The following is a 19872-nucleotide window of genomic DNA, read 5'->3' as shown; positions in this document are numbered from 1 at the left end:
CCTCCAGGCCAAGGTCCATTTTTACTCATCCTTGGGCTTTGGTTGACTTTATTTTTAAGAACCCAAAGAGATGTGGGAAGGAAAACGGACTAGCCTATGTCTGGGCTGCCTGAGATCTTCTGACGACAGCCAGAGCTTCATGGCTGGGCCCAGTTTATATTCCCAGAGATTAGATCGTGAAGCTATCAGGGACCCCTGACAGGTCCCACAGTTGGAACAGATGGCCTTATTCAAGGATGGATGTGCAGTCCTTCCTTCAGACACAAGCTGATAAGGAAGGGGGTTCACTGCTAGGTTCTTTGCCCACCCCTCCCTAGGAACAGGACTAAACAAGAAGTTTACCAAGACTTTTTTTTCCTTCTTCCCAGTAATACAGCATCTTTCCTCTTAACTAGCCCCGGCAAGTCCTAAGACCAAACAGTGCCCAGGTGTAAGCAGGGGTAAACGTCAGACTAGGGAGAAACTGTGAACAAGAAAAGACCCAAGGTACACACGTAACAAAACCAAAAAAAGCCATTTTATTGAAAATTAAATTCAAACTTCAAATTAATATTACAATCATGAGAAAATGCCAAATAATTCAATTTACAGTTGCAACATACAATACAAATAGTCCCTTTGAAGTTAAGAGTAAACTCATCCACAATCGTGACCTGTGGCACAAAGCGGAATTTTTACAATATGTGCATGGAAAGCAATTCTTGGGCAATAGCAATCGGAAAAAATAAAAATGAAAGCTTGTATTTACACAAAATGCTACAAATATTTTTGTTCCACAGAAACCTAAGAATTGTAAAGCATATCCAGAAGAAATGGAATTTTATTCAGAATACCTAAGAAATTATTGTAAGTTATGGTTTTGGCTGATATATTTCAAAGTACTGCATTAAAAAGCAAACAGTTATTTGTAAACATGAAGTAAACAAACATCTAAAAAGTTCTCACATAGAAAAAAATTTTTAATGCATTAGTTTTCTAAAAACAACAAATTCAAGGTTTGGAAGAATTGTCTTTTATTATTGTTCTTTCAAATACCGTGGGTATAATGATTACTTTTGCTAATGCTTCATATTTCCACATATTAACCTGGATTCTGGGCCAGGCCCTTTCCTCAGAATGGAGGGAATCCTTAAAGCTGCACACACATCTCCTCCCTTCTGAATTTATCACGAATGCTCCCTAGTGGTGTGGATTTCTCTGCTCATTTTTAAAGGGCCCTGGCAGGGGAGAGGCGGTAAGACTGTCTAAAGAGCAAACGATAGCTGATCTGTTGAGTTTCTCAGTTCCAGGCTGAATGTTATTCCACTAATCTAAAACCAAAGCTGTGATACCTTTTCTGGAACTCTGTCATGGGTTGAAATTTGTGAGACAAGTGAAATGGATAAATATGTGGCTGCGCTGATCACACTGTAAATTCCAGCAATGTTTGTGCTACATCAAGAACCACGCTATTTTAATTCCCAGGAATTAGAGTGTTGACTAGTACATGGTTCCACAGTAGTAGTAAGACTTTGCTTTGGTCTTGAAATCACAAATCAAACACATGACCCAGTGCAAATTAAGGGTTCAGTGGAAAAAAAGAAAAACAGAATTTTAATCCCTACACCAAAAAAGGACAGAATTTGTTCTAAGAAATGTGAATTACCCCCATTGGGGTGGATGGAGTGAGGGTGGAGGGAAGAGGTGCTTGAATTTTTCCCAAAAAAAAGCTTCTAAAGTGTTTCTGGGTTGCTGCCTGCAGCCACTATAGTAACATTTCGACACAAAAGCATCCCTAAAGTCACTCGGTAGGTGTGCTGTAAACTTTAAAAAAGCCCTTTTAGCATTAAAAAATAACGTACAAATATAGTACTTTTTTAATTAAATAGGATGCAGCTGGCACTGGCAGTAACATTTTTATGTCAATTAAAATTGAAATGTGTAACCAGACACTGGCTTTTTTAAGTGCTGCTGAAACAAACACATATTTTACACTTACAAATAAATGGACAGTGATGTGCTTCAAGCTACCACACACAAACAATAAATAGTATCAATGACTACTTCCATCTTACTTAAGTAATAGAAAAGTGGCTTATCTAAATATACTTGGTATATGGCCTTTAGAAGGCAAAGTGTTTTGTTTTCCCATCAATTTTTATTAGAAGGAGTCAGGATGAATTCCAAGGGAGACTCCCCGGCAGGAAGAACAGGTCCAGCTGCCCCACACGCTGTCCTGCAATGCTGGGTGGCCTACAAAGGTGGGTTTGAGAAGGATCAGAGAATAAGGGGGCCATTAGGGATTGAAGGCGAATCTCTGCTAAGTTCTGCTTGGGAGGGTGGAGGATTCCAATGAAGGGACCCTGGCTTTTCAGGGAGGAGAGCAGGGATTGGCCTGGTGGTGTCATTTGATGATCCTAGTTTGGATTAAGGATTTGAACTTGGAAATCTGTCATGTGACTGCCAGGAGTGGTCAAAGTGCATGCCACAGAAGGGCTCTAGCTCAAATTCATACACAGTAGTAGACACCAAACTCCACACATCCTTGGCCTCCTTGGCCCTCCATTGTAGGAGATACAAATGTCCAAGGCTGTCTGTAGGTCCCCACAGGCTGTATGTCATCCTCTCAGCTCAGCTACCTGCTGAAACCTGGCTACCTCTTCATAGGACCTACTCCCAAAGGACAGCGATGTCATTCTGCTCCTCTAAATGCAAATTCTGTGGAAAGCTGCCAGTGGGGCCTTGGGTAAGGCAGATTGGGGTTCCCCTGATGTGTTGTCTGGTAAGGCTGGTTGGTTAAGAATCCCTGGTGCAACTTTGCTCTCCTGTATTAGATGTCTCATAATTGATCCTCTATCCACATGTGTGGCTTTAAGCTGACTACATCTTCGCTATGAAGCCCAGCGATTTAGAGTTTTGCTTAACTATGAAACCACAGAATATTTTTCTGTAGTTCAATGATTTACTTGTGCTTGTCTTTTTAATATGACAAGAGTCATAATTACCCCAAAGAAATTTAAGAAAACCACATTGCTCCAGCATTTCATGCTGATAAAGGGCTAAAGGTTGTTTTTAAATCCCTAATTATCGTTTTAAAAGGCAAAGCTGTGTTAGAGGCATTCAAAGATCTGAAAGAACTAAACATAACATTTCCTTCATACATCACCAAAACAAGCTATATCTAAAATATTTGGAGATGGAAGTATTTTTTTAATCACATTGTGCCTGGATGAACTAAAATTGCTTAGCAATATTTCAGATATGGCTCTAGACCATGGAAGAAATTCGTTATTTAATAAAGAGCACTTTTAGAGACCTAAGTCAACATATCAATACACTAAGAAATGTTTCAAGGGTCCAAATGTCATTAAATAATTATAAATATATCTTTAAAGTTATATGATCATTCACGTTAGCAAGTTACCTCAGATTTTACACATATTCATAATTTAAAAAAAAAAGAAAACAAATAACACATAGCCAAACGCGAACACTATCTATACCATTATGGCTATAATAACGTATTGCCATTTTCAGTTTTGCATAAAAGGAGAAGGCAGGTTTTAGGGATTGGATTTCTTTTTGGTTCAGTGGGAAAAGGGGAGGAGGAATGTTAAAATGTAAAATAAAATAATCTATCCTGATCAGTTATTTTTGAAGTCACTTTCTTAGAGCAGGAAAAAAAAAAAAAAAAAAAAAAAACCCCAACAGTTGAGATGAGGACCTGCAGCATGTCTGAAAGCAGAAATTGGAAGCATTATTCTGAATGATGGTACTGTGATGGAAGCATCCATTCTACCTCATGTCCCTTTAGTGCACCTCAACTGGTTGTGTAAGCTGTCTGTGGAGGGCACTGGTCCATACACAGCTGCCACCGTGAGGGTGTGAGGTTTCAAAGCACAGAGAGGAAGCGGCTTTGCTCTTCTCCCTCCTGAACCTGGAGTCCACCTCTCTGAATTGGCATAGGAACAGGTTATTGATGATAACAGGCCAAACAACAAAAACAAAAATACCTTTTCCCTTGTTTGTTCCTTTGTAAAAGTATATCTTAAATAGTAAACCATCTGAAACCTGATTGCGACTGTCTCTCTTGAGCCTTCTGCTTCTCAGGATCTACCCTCTTCTGGCTGCAAGATCATGACTAAGTGAGTGAATGAAAAATCTTCTAAAAAATAGGCACTTTGTAGATAGCTAATCGATATACATATATATGCACTCTCTCTATATATATGTATATATTGATACATGTGGGATGTGACTCCCCAGATACCACTGGGCCACGGCTGAGGAATTTCAATATGGCCGCCAAACAGATTCATCCATTCTGCCACTAGAATTCAAAACAGTTGGGGAACTGCTGTGGCTTCCATCAGCGTCAACACCATCATTCTGGTTAGGCAAATTTGGATTTAATAGCGTGCTGCCATTCGAGGTGGTGGTGCATGGCGGGAGCATTCTGGAAGGAGACCGGTCTCCCCCCGGCACCATGGGAAACTGATAGGATCCTGACGAAGTGCCATAGTAGAGATATGGAGTGCTGCTGGTCTGGAAGGGTCCACTCTGGCTTTGGGAAGAGCCGGGATAGGGTGGTGGCAGGTAGGTGTGGTAGTGAGTGGTGGCGGACATACCGAGGGACATGCCTGAGGTGACTGGCGGGGTGTAAGTAAAGGTGGCTGGATAGTGCATTCGTGGGTTGGAGAAGCGGCTCTCAGTGAGGGATGAAATGCTTGGGAACTGCCTGGGGTCTGAAAAAGGGCCCAGTTCTGAAGCACCTAAAAATTATAACAGAAGATGGGGGGAAAATATCTGTAAATATCAATTAAAATAATGATAGAATTGTTACAAGAAAAAAAAAATGAAAACTTTAGCTTCCCAAATAGGAACAGCAAGCCACAAACAGACCTTCAAATGCACCAGTCACTTTACAGTCTTTTTCCCCCCACTTTGCAGTCTTAACAGCATTGATCCTTAAGTTCTTCACCCCCAGAGCATCCCAGAGGGCTTTAAAAACCCACGTGTGTGCCAGGTCAATGTGTAAACCAACCCAACACTCTGATCACATAGGTTCACTCACCAGACTTTAAGACCAAATCCTTATGGATTTTTTTTTCTCTTTTTGTTTCTCGTGGCACATTAGATAATTGAAGTGAAATTTTTACTAAGTCAGACCAGTTTATTCTCCTCAACTCAATATAAAGAAATTCCAAAATAATGTCTTACTGTTTGCTCTTGGCAGACTCCTTAGTCAATGAAGGAGCATCAAAAAGATATCCTATCATGTTCCTATCATTTCCTTTAAAGCCTTAAAAGAATTTAAAACCTTGTCATAAGCCTCCTCTTGTTAACAGTGAAATCAAACCAGAAACTCCTAACTTCTCTGGAGATGGACAGGGAGTGTCCTAAGCTAGTCGGTTTTGAAAGTGGAAGTTAGGAGGCACAAGGGGGCTTGGTACCTTAGGAATCATTGCATTTCAAGTCTTGATGGGAGACTTGTGACCTGATTTAGGCCAGGTGCTGACAGTAGCTTTTGCGAAAGGCTCGCTGCCTAGGGGAGATTAAGAGGAGGGCACTCCCTACCTGTCTCACAGGCCCCAGCACCACATCCTACAGAAACAGCTTCAGGTCAACTCGAAGATGGTTTTCCCCTAAAATGTAAGGTCCTTTTATGTCTAAAGCTAACAGTATGTCTCCTTAATAGAGATTTCTGGTGCCTAACTTATGAAACCACCATTATAAACCATTTAATGTGGAAATTACTTTTCTGAAATGCTAAAATCTTGTAGTCGTGATCTTTAAAGATTGGGTCAATGATGATTTTTCTGGAATTGACAGAATTGTGACCAGCCCTTTCCTAACACCAATGCCCTTGTTAAGATATTGAACCCTTCTAAAATATCTGGATTATTCTCACCTCATATATTTGTTTTTCCTGCCGCTTTTAGCTATAAAGGAAAGCACTAAACAAAACAATTCTTGAGGACTTTAGTGAATGGGTACTTCTTCATCCATCTCATTTTTATTCAGATCTCATTCTCGGGTATTACAACAGTTATTAAAGGAATAATCCGAACACTTTTCTTTAAAGGTGCTGATTGAAGGTTGTTAATTTTTGTTAAAATGCACACTGCTTAGAATCTTCATAAAATGCAAGGTTTAAGTGCCATGATGTGCATTTGTAATAAAACGTGACTCTCTGAAAGCAACACATAGTTAACAAAACTCATAAATCGGACAGTAACAACCAGACAGCCCAGCCCAGCCCAGCCCTGCCCAGCCCAGCAATTGTTAAAAGTCTCACCTGCCTGGCTCTTCTTACTGAGAGTGGAAGGCCAGAGGCAGAAGTCAGAGGTGGCACTGTCATCATCTGTAAAATGAGGGGGATGAGCTCTAAGTTCCCTTCCAGCTCTAATGTTCTATGACCATGAATTCCAAGAGAGAAAGAGAAGCAACAGCCTTAGGGGAGGGGTAGATAGAGAGGTTCCCGTCTGTCATTAGTATTTTCCCAGAGTCCGCAGGCCCATAAGCAGATCGTAAAAGCTAGTGAGCAGCTTCTAATGCCAGAAGCACTTTCAAGATGAAGAACCAGAACTGTCATATCCCAGGCAGTCACTCTCTGCTTTTTATAAATTCTTCCATCCTCAACTAGCTTCTACCTATTCCTCCCCAAAATGAAATTCTGACAAGCTTAAGTTTAAAAATGTGGAAGCAGTGATTATGCCAGAATCAGAAATGGGAGCAGATGCGCCATAACATCTCCCCGCCCAGCGCTCGTGCCCTGCCTCATATAACAGAGGCCAAATGGAGGCCACAGGTGTTCCTCAGGCAGCCTCTGCATTGCAGGGCACCCGGGTGACCCCAAGCTGGCAGAGCTAATAGTGACGGGCAGGTCACTTCTGTATGCATTAAGTTCAATATTTAGATCATATAAGAAAAACCAGAATAATGTGAGCAGCGTGCATCAGAAAGAAGTGACGTTTAAAACTCCAACGTGTGCCCCCTGCAGAAGCATGGAGTTCACACAGATAGGCACCTTAATGTAAAAACTGCTTCTCAGGTGTAGTTGGACTCAAAATACACTGTAGTAGTAATTAAAATTCCATATGGTTTCACTTATTTTGATGCAGAAGCCCCATTAAAACCCTTTATGTGGGGCCCTGGCAGTAAACTCCAACATGGTTTTGAATTTACCCCTCCCGCCACCTTCCTCTCAATTTTACCTGATACATTTTGCTGATGTTTTTATTGCCCGTAACATGCCAGGATCACTGTACCTTTTTGGTTTATAGATGCTAGCTAACACAAACTGACATTTGTTTTTCAATTAAGGAGCTCTGGTTATGATTTATAGAAAACAATGCAACAAATTTCCGCTAGGTTTACAGTATTTTAGCCAATCACTTCTAGGCATTTGAGTCTTAATGTCTTGAGAATTGACTCTTTCTTGACAAAGAAAGCTAATGTTGACTTGAAAGGGATTATAGGATGATTTTTCAACTTACAAACAATTAGAATTTTCTGGAATTTGTTTAGTCATTCTATGGCACCAAGAAATGTTCCTGAAACATATTGCAATATGTTCTATAGAAAGAAATACTAACAATTTGCTCTGGTATGATATGAGATCCCTTATAAAATCAACACGATAGAATGGTGGGAGGAATCCTAAACTTAAAGACTATAAATTCCTTTCTAATCTTCAATTTTTAAATAATAATTGTTAGAGAAGCAAATAATGTCATTAACTTTCCTTTCACTGAATAAGCTTGTATCTATGCTTCTAATCTGTTTTGCACGTGAACTCAGGCTTTCTTTTAGAACCCCTTCTTGGGTTATTTTGTCATTGTGTCCTAAACTAGTCACACCTTGTGTTACTAACCACCGGATAGCCACAAACTTACAAAAACAGAACTGGGTATCACATCAACTAAAGTAAGCAAAATACAAATTTGACTTATCAAGAGTCCACATTACGAAAGCCTAGAGTTCTAAGAGTAGTGCTACCCCGATCTGATTTTATAAATATAAAACCAAAGCTCAGCCACTGCCCCAGCCATACACCTGTTAACATCAGAGCTCCCAAGAGCCAGTTTAAAACTCCTGACTACAACCTACTGGATAAAGAAAGCCAAAGGTGATTTGGGGACCTTTTTTAAAATAGCAAGGAACAAAGTACACAAATCCATTCTTTTCACTGTTATCTATGTTATCTCTTCCATATACAAAGTACATTCAGCTATTAGGCTTTGCTGAACAGTGGAGAAGTTGAGAGTGCTATAGTCAACACTAGATCACTTGGTGCTAAGAGTTTCAAAATGGTATGTGCCTACATCTGGGGTTTTCGGGGAGACTGCTAGAAGTTACTGGAAGCCCAAGACAAACATCATGTATTTTCCTGATGGGCTGGTATTACTCAACTCGGGGAAAATAATACATGATGCAATAAACATGAATATAATGTGGAGGAGAATGCAACATTTATGTGAATTTTTAGATAAATGAAAAATGACTTCAACAAAATTTTGTACTCGTAAAGCCTTAGGCTATGCTCCTAGATCCCCTAAGGTACCCAAATACTCCTTTATACTGGTTGAGGAACTCTGACAGAAAGTCTAAACTCCTAATTTACTGCTTAAGTAATGCAAATCTAACCCCTGTTTGACAAATAGGAAAGCTGATATCTAGAGAAATGAAGCCATTTACTCAAGATCACAAAAACACACAGCTTAACAGGCACAGCCACAGCTAGACAGACCTCTTTGACTTCTAACAAAGAATACGCGATCTTAGTTACCCTTAAGGAATTTGGTTAACATGATCAGAGGCCTATCTACACACACACACACACACACACACACACTCATGCACTCACACTTGCTATCTTAGAAGTTGATTTGCCTAAATGAAAAATACTTAAAATTTCTCAAAACACTTAAGTTGACTCTTCTACTGCCTAAGTGTTGCCCCAATGAGAGTTCCTATCTTTAGGATATTATTAACAGCTTTTTTAGGCCTTGTTGATCTAATCTGCTAAATAATGGGCAATTAGTTTAGTTGCTCAGGGCAACATGTGAATGAGACCAAGGTCAAGGGTATGATCCCCTTAGGAGCTGCTGGCTTCCTACAGATGCACTTCATTCCAAAACTGCTGTCTACACCCACCCCCCAGCCAAAGGCAAACAGCTTGCAAACAAATGTAGCTGTCATAAAGGCAGTTGCAACAACCTTGCTCATTAAAATAGGAACGGCAGCGGCAGCAGCAATTTTTCACAACCTAATATACACAGGGACGAATATATTCATAAAATGTCCGCGGTGCGCAAATGAAAAATAAAATCCATGTTAAAAGTAAGAACATCTTGTCCCCGCTCCCAACGTCTATGAGGGAAAACGAAATAGCCTCTCTTTATCCAGCTCGGTTTCTTGGGTCTTCGCGTGGCAAGCGCGTGGAACCAAGATAAGGGGGAATAAAAGAGAATGTCTGGCCTTTAATTCTTAGAACCCGCATCTTAGAACCTCCACGTGGCATCTTTCACAACCTGCTTTTCAATGCTGCCTGTCCTGAGTCATGTTTGGCTCCCACTGAGAGCAAGCTGTTGAGGGCAGAGATGTGTTTGATACATCTCTGTTTCCCCTTCAGAACTTCGTAATAGTCACACCTGTGTTTGACATTTGTAGGCCTTTACCAAGGCCTTTACTTTGACATACATTTTCTCATTGACCGGACCCTCAATAAATAATGGTTGATTGATGGAAAACGGGTAAGGAGATCTCTTGAACCAAAGGAAATAGGAATTTGAGCAAAATAACTGACTGGGTACTTGCCGCTGGGGCTGTCAGCCGGGCAACGCCATACCCCGTGTTATCTCACCCCCTATGCAGCACGTTTACACATCCCAGCAGAGGAGGCAGGTCAGGGCAGAATAAAAGACGAGGGGACTTGAATCCAGACTGAACAGATGTTGGCATATTCAGAGTCCTCTGCCCACTTTATGTGAGGGCATAAAGGTACAGAATGAAAAGCCATCGTACTTCTCAGCAATGAGGTGTTAACTTCAAAGCTTCATTGGGGCCTTTTAAATGGTAGGAGTTATTGCTTCAACAAATCTCAAATAAATCCCAAGAACGTTTTATTAACCCCCTCTCAGCGTTCTTTCTACTGGAACATTTAATATACAAGACCTACATGGAGCTGCTCTCCCCTGGTAACCAAGAATCTTCTCCCCCTTTGAAACATTTTGGCTGTCTTCTTCCTAACTGCTCTATTATATACTTTCCTATTTTACTTCTGTTGCAATAGCATTTATTTTCCGTATCACTCTTTCGGACCCTTACTCACTCCCTTAATGAATTATTAGCTGTTTCTTAGTCTGTTTTCTCCAACTATAAAGTCAGCTTTGGATGGTAAAGAATATGTTTTCCTCTCCTATCCCTCTCAGAACCTAGTACATTGTAAGAGGCTAAAATGAAAAAAAAAAAAAATGTGCATGGTTGGATGGATAAATGAATACGTAAATGAGTCTAAGGATCAGGAACTCTGTACAATAACTCTACGGTTTGACACTAAAGAAAAGGATATGAAAAGCATTGAGCCATCCTGACATCAAACCTAAAATGTAATTCAAATACACTCCATACCTATAAATCCTTGTAAAACGCTCTTTAAAGAGTGTTCAAAGCTATTCCTAAGCATTATTGCATCACTTGACCTCACGTTGCAGACAGGAGCCCCACGAGCAGCAGCTGACACTAGCAAACATGCCTCTGGTTTGCTGCCTCTTTTACTCCCACTTCGCTCCCAGCACCTGTCCTGCCTCCCAGCCAGTATCCGGGTGTAGATCCACATTGGGGAGCCCCAGGGAGACTAGATGAAGGGGAAAGAGGGCCAGGCCAGAAACACATGGCATGCTGTTAGGTAAGCACATTCATCTTTCCTCATGATCCTGGGTTAATCGCTGCCACTAAGATCATAATCTTCATTTTGAGTGAGTAGTTTAAAGGAACAGAGAGTGAAACTAGCATCCTGTTTGAATTTTTAGACTAGTATACAGAAGCAGAAGTCAGAGTCATCAAGAATCATAGATGAGTTCTATAGATAAGTCTTATGGACATGGAAGCATGCAGGCGTGGTAGATCTGAGTGGCAGATCTGAGTGGCAACATGAGACTTGGACACGGTTCTCCGTCCCAGCTCCAGCATTCTATTTACCTCTGCACCCTGACAGAGCATGCAGGGTGTGGAGGAAAATGTAGAGGGTCTGCCTTGAGCTTCCTGAGTACTGCATTCTATGAAAACACACATGAAAAGGGAAATTCTTCATTGACTGCCTTTTCAAGTCACACAGGCAGCAGGGCCTTCAAACAAGAGTGAATTACCCCTCACTCAAGCATACGCCAGCCACCTTTCAAAAGGCATATCTGAACAATTCTGTAATGAAGGAGTGACAAGGAAGGCGGCTATGGGCAGATGCAGAGTCCTCTGCCCTATTTCAAAGTCATATCCCATTGCACCTCAGCACGGTCCCTCTTCCTGGTGGAGTGACATACACTCAGGACATTTACGGAAGCTCTGCTCATGCTCTCCCCGCACCCATGGCTTTCTCTCTTCTCTCTGCCAGACCAAGGTAAGCAAGCACTGTCTTCAAAGCTCACCACTACACAAGGACTTCCAGGGCATACAAATTCTTGCCATAATCTTTTCTTTGCCAGACAAACCTGGGACATTTATGTAGATACATCTTACTGCTGCACACATCCTAAAGTATTATCATTGATTTTAGATAAGAATTTTCATTTTCTAACTAAAGAGAAAGCAAATTAAGAGTAAAAACCACATATTCCTCTTTCAGATCCTACCTAACATATAGTATGGTGCTGAGAAAACAGATGCTTCAAAAAATGTTGCTAAGCAGATGCATTGCTACCAAAGTCTCAAGCAGGCAAACACGACAGGCGTAGAAATGCTGTATGAACAGTATCCAAAAGTCAAATGCAGACTATATGCAAAATATCACTTTGCATTTTCCACACATTTCCCTTTATTTCTCCCCTCACACTAAAATTGATCCAATATTCATCACTAAGTTTTAATTTCACTAGATAATGAGGAAAATATACCACATATGGAAGACATGCAATGAATCATGCTGATGGAGAAGAAACCAGCAAAATGAGATTGTAAAATCAATTTCAGATAATGAAATGACCAGCAAACTCCATCATTTTGCAAAAGAGAGGGAAAAGTCCTCAACTATCCAGTCTAAATATTTGTTTTCTGTGTTGTAATGAATTGTACTTTTCCACTGCATGCTCACAAATTCTGAAAGAACCAGATGATCCTAAGGCTAAGAAAGCATGTTATGCTGAAGGAAAAAGAGAGAGAGAAAGAGAGAGAGAGAAAAAAAAAACTTGGCAATTTTCAGAAAATCCAGCCATTCCTTAAACCCACCCAAATTTCGAGGATATTGTTGGAAGAATATGTTTCCTTTTGCAAAGGGAAAGGGGGTAGGCAGTAGACGTGTGAGTGAGTGTGTATGCATACAGGGAGGGAGAGGAAGGGAAGGAAGGAGCCAAAGATGGAGGGGGAGAGAAAAGGGAGGAAAAATGAGAGAGATCTTCCTGCTAGGCCTTGATTAAGAACTTTTTAAATCCTAGGAAGGGTGGATAGTCTTTGAAACCAGATCCGCTGCAGGAAGGAGGCCAGCACCCAGGACACCGTGTCTTTCAGAAGGGGCCACCCACAGTGCCGTGGCGGTCATATGACTGCCCTGTCACATCCTGAAGCCATTTCCAGCCCATGCACACGTCTGTGCTCCCATTTACAGAGGATGGGATATATTGGGAACACATATGGAAACACTTTCAGAGAATCAGTTTCCATGAAATTCATAATGAGCCAAGTGGCTTCAGATGTGGTTGCGTTCCTCCGATTAGCCAGCAAAAAAAAAAAAAAAAAAAAAAAGAAAAGGAAAAAAGGAGGAAAAAAGGGACAAATCCACCCTTTCAGACCTTATTTCAGTTTCAGAAAAATTAAAAACCACTAATGACTTATGGCTACCAAAACATGGAGCCACAATTAGGAGAGGAGAGACTAGGAAAACGAGGGAGAGAGGTTTAAAAGCGATAGCCTTTCCCTCCTAAAAATAACAGCTTCAATATTGGTAATCTTATCTTAAATCAGAGGCTTTCCTGCGATGGTATCTGCCTGGACTGGCATAATTAATTTTCTGACATCCTGGCAGAAGCTTGTGCGCATGTGCAAATGAGGGGGCGGGAGGAGGCGGCGGGGAGACTTCAAGCGAGGCAGAGGCTGCAAGACCAGCTCTTATTTGATAACATATGTGGTCAATTAAGATTATTTTAAAAATTGCAAACTAAATGATAAATTGTTCCTAAGTAAATCTTTCAAAAAAACAGCCTGAATTCAGACGGGGCAGCCTGGTATTTTCCTGCAGCCTGCGCTAGGGGTAACTTGGGCTATATTAAAAGCAGAAATTTATGAACTGGTTGAGATGTTATATATTAGACACCAAAGCCTAGTTGATAGGAAGGCATGAAATACAAGAAGTGGACAAATGGAGAAGAGTTTTTAAAGAGGGACATTTAACTGATATTAAGTTAAAACATTATATTAAAACAAAAAGGCATATTCTAAAATAAAATTCGCATACATTCTCAGATAAAACAAGAGACTTGAAAATATTCTCCTTAGGGGACTTGGGGTTGTCTTGGGTTATGACAGATCAGGGAGAGCAGGGGCAGTGAAGGAGCCTTTGAGTTTTCTCTGCCCTTTGAGGCGCTCTGCCGGAAAAATCTGTGCAGTGTTTCTTTTCAGGCTTGGTAGCAAGCCTAAGCTCTGGTGCAGGAATGTTCTGACTTGAAGCTGCTTGATGATGGGCTGGGAACCAGAACTGCCTGTTGCTTAATAGATGAGTTAGCTGCTTTTCCCTAACCATATGAATCCTTTAAGTGATGGAATAGCCACAGCATCCCATGGTGTTAGCAAAAATTGACTAAGAGGAAAGAGTGGCTAACCAAACCACTGAGATGCCACGGCTCAGAAGCAGCACTCCCACTGCCGTTTGGTCATGAAATCCTCTGTGAGGTAGCACTGTCGCTGACTGTACTTCATGAATGGCAAACTTAAGCTCAAAAAAAGTTAAGCGATTTCATCGAAGTTACAGATCAGTACATGGTGGCCCAAGACCTGGCCCCAGACTTGTGAGGGCTCTGCTGCCACTGTCTCCCCTAAGGTGCAGACATTCGGGGTCATTTTCACGTGAATCCTAGCAGCCTGGCCACGGCTACCTGGAGGGCGATGATGAAAAGCCTTCTGACCAATTATCACTGACAGTCCTGGGGATGGAGATGAGCAGGGGGTGGAATGGGAGGCAGATGTGTCCACTTATTTGCCACACTTGACCCAGCCCCAAAATTCTGATACTGTCCTTACCACTGGTGTGCTGAATGCTACAAAGCAAATCATGTTTGATATTAGTTAGGTAACCTCATTGCATGAGACTCCTGTAAGCAGGAATTGGTAACAGTACACAACAAATAGCAAACATCTCCATCCTAAAAGGGCCATTCCTCCTTACCCGTACTATTTGAACTAGTAGAGCCAGAGAAGAAGAAACCCGAAATGACTGGGTCTCCAAGGTAGAAAATACATAAATTGAGAAGCAAAATCCTGAAATTCCTGATTAACCCCACACACGCAGCTCCAGGTCCAGCCAAACTCTTCTGTAAAAAAAACCGAAACTGAGAAGAGAGACACTGGTTGAGGTAGGAAGACTGTGAAATGAATAATCACCACCAAGTCTACTGTTTTCAGATAGAGTTTGAAGAGTTGTAGTCCTACTCTGCTTCTTAAAGTAAGACTCAAGCTGCTCCTCTAAATGTAAAACCAACGTAATCTAAAACTCCATCCGTAACGGAGACCAGTGCTGACCCAGGAGAGATGGCTGGGGACAGGAATAGTCCACTACAGGCAGCCGCTGCCTTCAAGGCCAAATCATACAAAACTTGAAAATCTGGGGCCATTATTTTTTTCAAATACAATTTCCCAAAATAGATCTCAAAAGGCTTGGTGCCCAGGTGTGGTCAAACAGCCCTGAGGCCATCCTGGACCTTAAAGCACGTGGCTCAAATTACCCGATGCCCCTAGACCTGCGACTTGAACCGGATCACCAAGTGCTGCCCAGTCCATAATTCAGCTCCAAAAGATACAGCAATCCATGTTAATCTAGGATCAAAGCCACAGGCTTTAGTCTCAAACCGTATCCTGAGGCCCTCTGCTTATTTTTGCCCTCTCACCCTCTACAGTCAGATGCAGCCACTTACCTTTGCCTCCATGGAGGCCTGGGCTGACCATGCCCTGGGAGGGGTTGCAGACCCTGGAGGAAATACATAAGGGGCTTCTGGGTTGTGACAGAAGCCGGCTTTATATTCAGGGTCCACTTTGTGTGTTGCATCTTCTGCTCGGGTGGTTTATCTGGCTTCCTGAATCTTGTTTGACTTTCTGGTTCCTTGAGATTTCCTTGTTCATGTCTGCCTATCTGTTCTGTGACTTCACATCAGGCTTTTTCACGCGTGTGTGTGTATGTTCCTAGATCTCTGTGTTAAGTGCACACAAACATTTGCAAGAGCAACAGTCTTGTCCCAACTTACCTTTCCCGTCTTGTCTCTCATTTTACTTCTCGTGGACTCTACAATCCAGTCAAACCGGACCCTTTTCCATCTTCTGTGCTAGCCTGCTTTTCCCACCTTCCTGCCTGGGTTCACATTAACCTCATAGCCTTTAGTAGGCCTCCTAGCCGCCGACCCTATCTCAGCTCCAGGAAATTCTGAGAGCCTTTAAAATTGACCTCTGCTGTGAAGCTTCTTCACATATTCCTGCTTTAGCACACAGTAACCTCCCCTTCCTCTCTGCAGGCAATTAGTTCTTCATTTGTATCTTTCTTGTAAGAGTGCTGGGGGAGCAACAATCACGTGATCACCTCTACCAGCCTTTCTAAAAATTTTTAACTTTTAAGTTCAAGGGTACATGTGCAGGTTTGTTATATCAGTAAACTTGTAACACGGGGGTTTGCTGTACAGATTATTTCATCACCCAGGTATTAGGCCTGGTACCCATGAGCTATTTTTCCTCATCCTCTCACTCCTACCAGCCATCACCATCCAATAGGCCCCAGTGTGTGCCATTACCCTCTATGTGTCAGTGTGTTCTCATTATTCAGCTCCCACGTATAAGTGAGAACATGCAGCAGTATTTGGTTTTCTGTTCCTCCGTTAGTTTGCTAAGGATAATGGCCTCCAGCTCCATCCCTCTTCCTGCAAAGGACATGATCTCGTTCTTTTCATGGTTGCATTCAACTAGCCTTTAAAGTGCTTGAAAATGGGAAGGCTGTCCTACTTATCTTTAAACACACCATTGTCTCTCTCAGAGTTACATACAAAAAGTATTTAAATGTGTGTCTAAGGGGAAAATGATGTCAACAGCAGATTTGACCTAAGTCCTTGCTCTCACTGCAATTTGTGTGTGTCCTCTGCCTTCTGCCTATACATCTTCAACCAACTCCCTTTCCTACCTGCTCTACCTGTGTTTACCTGAAAGGGTTCAGGTTATTGCAGAGCCACAGCTCTGCCCTGGCCACCGGTTAGTCCTGCGGGGCGTCTCCCGCTCTCTCTCCCCCGTCCCCCGGCTTGCCTCCTTTATCCTATGAACAAAAACTGTTTCTGAATTTTTCAGTCCCAGTAAACCATCAGGTCTCACATCAACCTAATTCTCAAAAAACGTAATGAAATGATAAGGTAACATCTCAGATTTTGCTTTTTGAGTCTTCACTATTTTTGCAAACATTTGGTTTTACCTTCACAAAGAACCTGAGAGGTAGGCAGGATAGGTACCCACTGAGAAGGAAGCGTCACCAGAGAAAGAAGGAACCATCTGGAGGACACAGCTCATTAGTACAGAGCTGTAATTAACATGTTGAGTTTCCAATTCGTGTTCTTTTTTTCACCCAATAGAGCTGCCTCATTAGCATCTACTACTTTTCATCCAAATAGAAGTCTCAACAGGAGAGCTGGGCACAGTGGCTCACGCCTGTAATCCCAGCACTTTGGGAGGTGGAGGCAGGCAGATCACTTGAGGCCAGGAGTTCAAGACCAGCCTGGCCAACATGGTGAAACCCCATGTCTACTAAAAATACAAAAATAGCCAAGCATGGTGACGCACACCTGTAGTCCCAGCTATTCCAGAGGCCGAGACATGAGAATCACTTGAAACTGGGAAGTGAAAGGGGGAGGCTGCAGTGAACTGAGGTGGTGCCGCTGCACTCCAGCCTGGGTGACACGGCGAGATTGTGTCTCAGAAAGAAAAAAAAGTCATCTCAACAGGGGAAAGGATTGTATTTCTTTAAAAACAGGGCACATTTCAATTGATATTTTTAAAGCGTTGACTGGTATGCCTTCTCACATTGGATGTTTATATCCAGTGACATCAGGAATGAAACTACCTTTATTTAACTGAAAAACTGACTTTGCAAAGAATTTCTTTCTCTTTGTTGCTAGGATTTAGCCTAAAACCATGTCCAAGAGTTTCTCTGCTATCCTGACACAATGCTTCTTATGTAACTTCCGAATCCAAATGTAGTGTTGTAGTAACTCGTTCCTCTGACAGTCTCAGCGTTTTTTCCACTCAAGCCCTGCACACAGAATTAACTCAAAACTTCTGCAAGAAAAACTCCCTTTTGGAGTTTGATTTGGCATCAGTTTCAAAGAGCTGTCTGTATATTTTAGAATATGTAGAATTTTCCTTTGATTGAAAACTCTCTTTTAACAATGGACAAGAGATGATTTCTGAGTGATTTAAACAAAAACAAACACATCTTAGTTACATAGAGCCTTGTTCTCAGAGTGGTCTCTCTCTGAAAGAAATCAAACCCTACAGATTGTTAAGCATTTGGCAAAAGCCTTCAAACAGCCAAAGCCAAATAGCGAAATTTTCCTTGTTGCAGGAGATAAACAAATACCAGAGCAAATTTTTTAAAGCATAGATCCTCCTTTCACTTTCCACTCTGCTCGATAACATTCCCCTCTCAACACACACACCCACCCCTTTAGAGGGGTTTCATCTTCAATGTTTAGTCCCGGTGCTATAGTAATAAACTCGCCACAAATGGACATTTTCAACATCTGTTTGTGGCTGTTCCCAGACGTCTTGTATTTCTTTGGGACATGAAGCCCTCTGTCTCCCAAGTGTAAACAGACACACCTAATTATGTATTAAGGTGTCTGAGAGGAGCTACTTGTTTTGATGACCATAAAAAAAGTGTGGGGGGGTGGGGGGCTGGTCTGCTTAGCTGGCTGTGGGATGTGGAACAAATACACAGTAGTCCAGTAGTAGCTCCTCAAACAGTGGAAGTTCTCTGCCTGCCAAGGACAAGATCCAAATCCTATTTTTCTCAGCCTGAGAATAGTGTCCACTGAGTCCACTCCAGATGTGGACCGCAACAGTCAGTGACTGGTCAGGAGAGTCACTGCTGCCACAGGCAGGGGGCGGCAGGGGGCACATCTATTGAATCTTCTCATGAGGATTTAATTTTGGGGTGAAAAGAGGAAGGGTGCAGAGGAGGAAGTAAGAAGTCATTTAGGATTCATTTTTTTTTTCTTCTTCAGGTCACAATGGCCATGTATAGCAAGGGTAATAAAATGTCAGTAGCCTATGAGAAATGTCGCAGAAGAAAACAATTCTAGTGTTGGACTCGCACCTGGAGGTGTAGGTTCTGGTCACAGTGCTGTCCCTGGTGGGCACGGTGGACTCCCTTTCCCTCCCTGACCCACGCACTCCTCATCAGTAAATGAGGGATGGGGACAAAATCATCTCTGTGGGTTTCCCAGCTCTAAAATTCTGATCCTGCTACATACATACCGGACAAGTCTGAGAATTCCAAAAATACCTTCACAAATTCTACGAGAAATACTATTCCTGTGAAGAATGGTCCCCATTCATTAAAAAGCAGTACTAGCTTTCAAAATGAGGTAATAAATCTACACATTCAATGTGAAAAAAAAAAAATCCGGGTTTTCTATGTACAAAATGTCAATTAAAAAATGTAGGATCTTTTCTAAAAATTAAAAAAAAAAAAAAAGGAATTGTTAACAACAGTTCCCAACACAGGCAAAAAGAAAATGATAACACTACTAGCTTTTTAAGACAGTCTTTCATCCTTAAAGTTAGCAGTAAAGGAGGTTAAAACTAACTTCAGGCTCACATATTCAATGGAAGATATCATGTAAGCTATTTCTCTTTTTTTCTGTTCTAGATTCTTTAAGCAAGTTGTTTTGATCTGAATTATCTAAAGTTAAAATAAATGATTTTTGTATCAACCTTTCCAGCTCTCACAGGGTAGAATATACTGTTGTGCATAATTTAAGTAGCTTTAAATTTCCTTACCCCACATATAAAAACATATTTTGAGGATTTTGGGGTAGGGAGGGCATGGACAGAGTCTCCCTCTGTCACCAGGCAGGAGTGCAGTGGCACGATCTCAGCTCACTGCAACCTCCACTTCCCGGGTTCAAGCGATTCTCCTGCCTCAGCCTCCTGAGTAGCTGGGACTACAGGCACGTGCCACCACACCCAGCTTATTTTTGTATTTTTAGTAGAGACAGGGTTTCACCATGTTAGCCGGGATGGTCTCAATCTTTTAACCTCGTAATCCACTCACCTTGGCCTCCCAAAGTGCTGGGATTACAGGCGTGAGCCACCGCACCCAGCCTATTTTGAGGTTTTAAGATTTCACTAATGTGTACATTTTTAATTTCTAGAATAAAATTTATGTTGACCAAATTGGGAGATAGATTTTTCCACTATTATTTCTGGTTAGGGATCTGG

The 19872-nt window shown here is 41.7% G+C and overlaps 1 protein-coding gene across 2 annotated transcripts in view; it reads right to left on the bottom strand.

Annotated features, from left to right (window-relative positions):
• Positions 1 to 498: 498 nt before the first annotated feature.
• The window catches only part of RUNX2 (RUNX family transcription factor 2), a 223222-nt gene continuing 203848 nt past the window's right edge, over positions 499 to 19872 (bottom strand). The window contains exons 8-9 of one of the 2 annotated variants that reach the window (XM_010333959.3): positions 6278 to 6343; positions 499 to 4751 (exon numbers count right to left, since the gene is read on the bottom strand). In XM_010333959.3, the coding sequence (XP_010332261.3) occupies positions 4273 to 4751; positions 6278 to 6343 (545 nt within the window). In that variant the 3' untranslated portion in view covers positions 499 to 4272. The remainder of the gene's footprint in view (positions 4752 to 6277; positions 6344 to 19872) is intronic. The other variant, XM_074397859.1, reaches the window with a different exon arrangement.

This window comes from Saimiri boliviensis, chromosome 4 (genome assembly GCF_048565385.1).
Source record: "Saimiri boliviensis isolate mSaiBol1 chromosome 4, mSaiBol1.pri, whole genome shotgun sequence".
Lineage (NCBI taxonomy): Eukaryota > Metazoa > Chordata > Mammalia > Primates > Cebidae > Saimiri > Saimiri boliviensis.
Note: the sequence above shows the minus strand (reverse complement) of the source record. Positions and strands in the feature narration are given on the sequence as shown.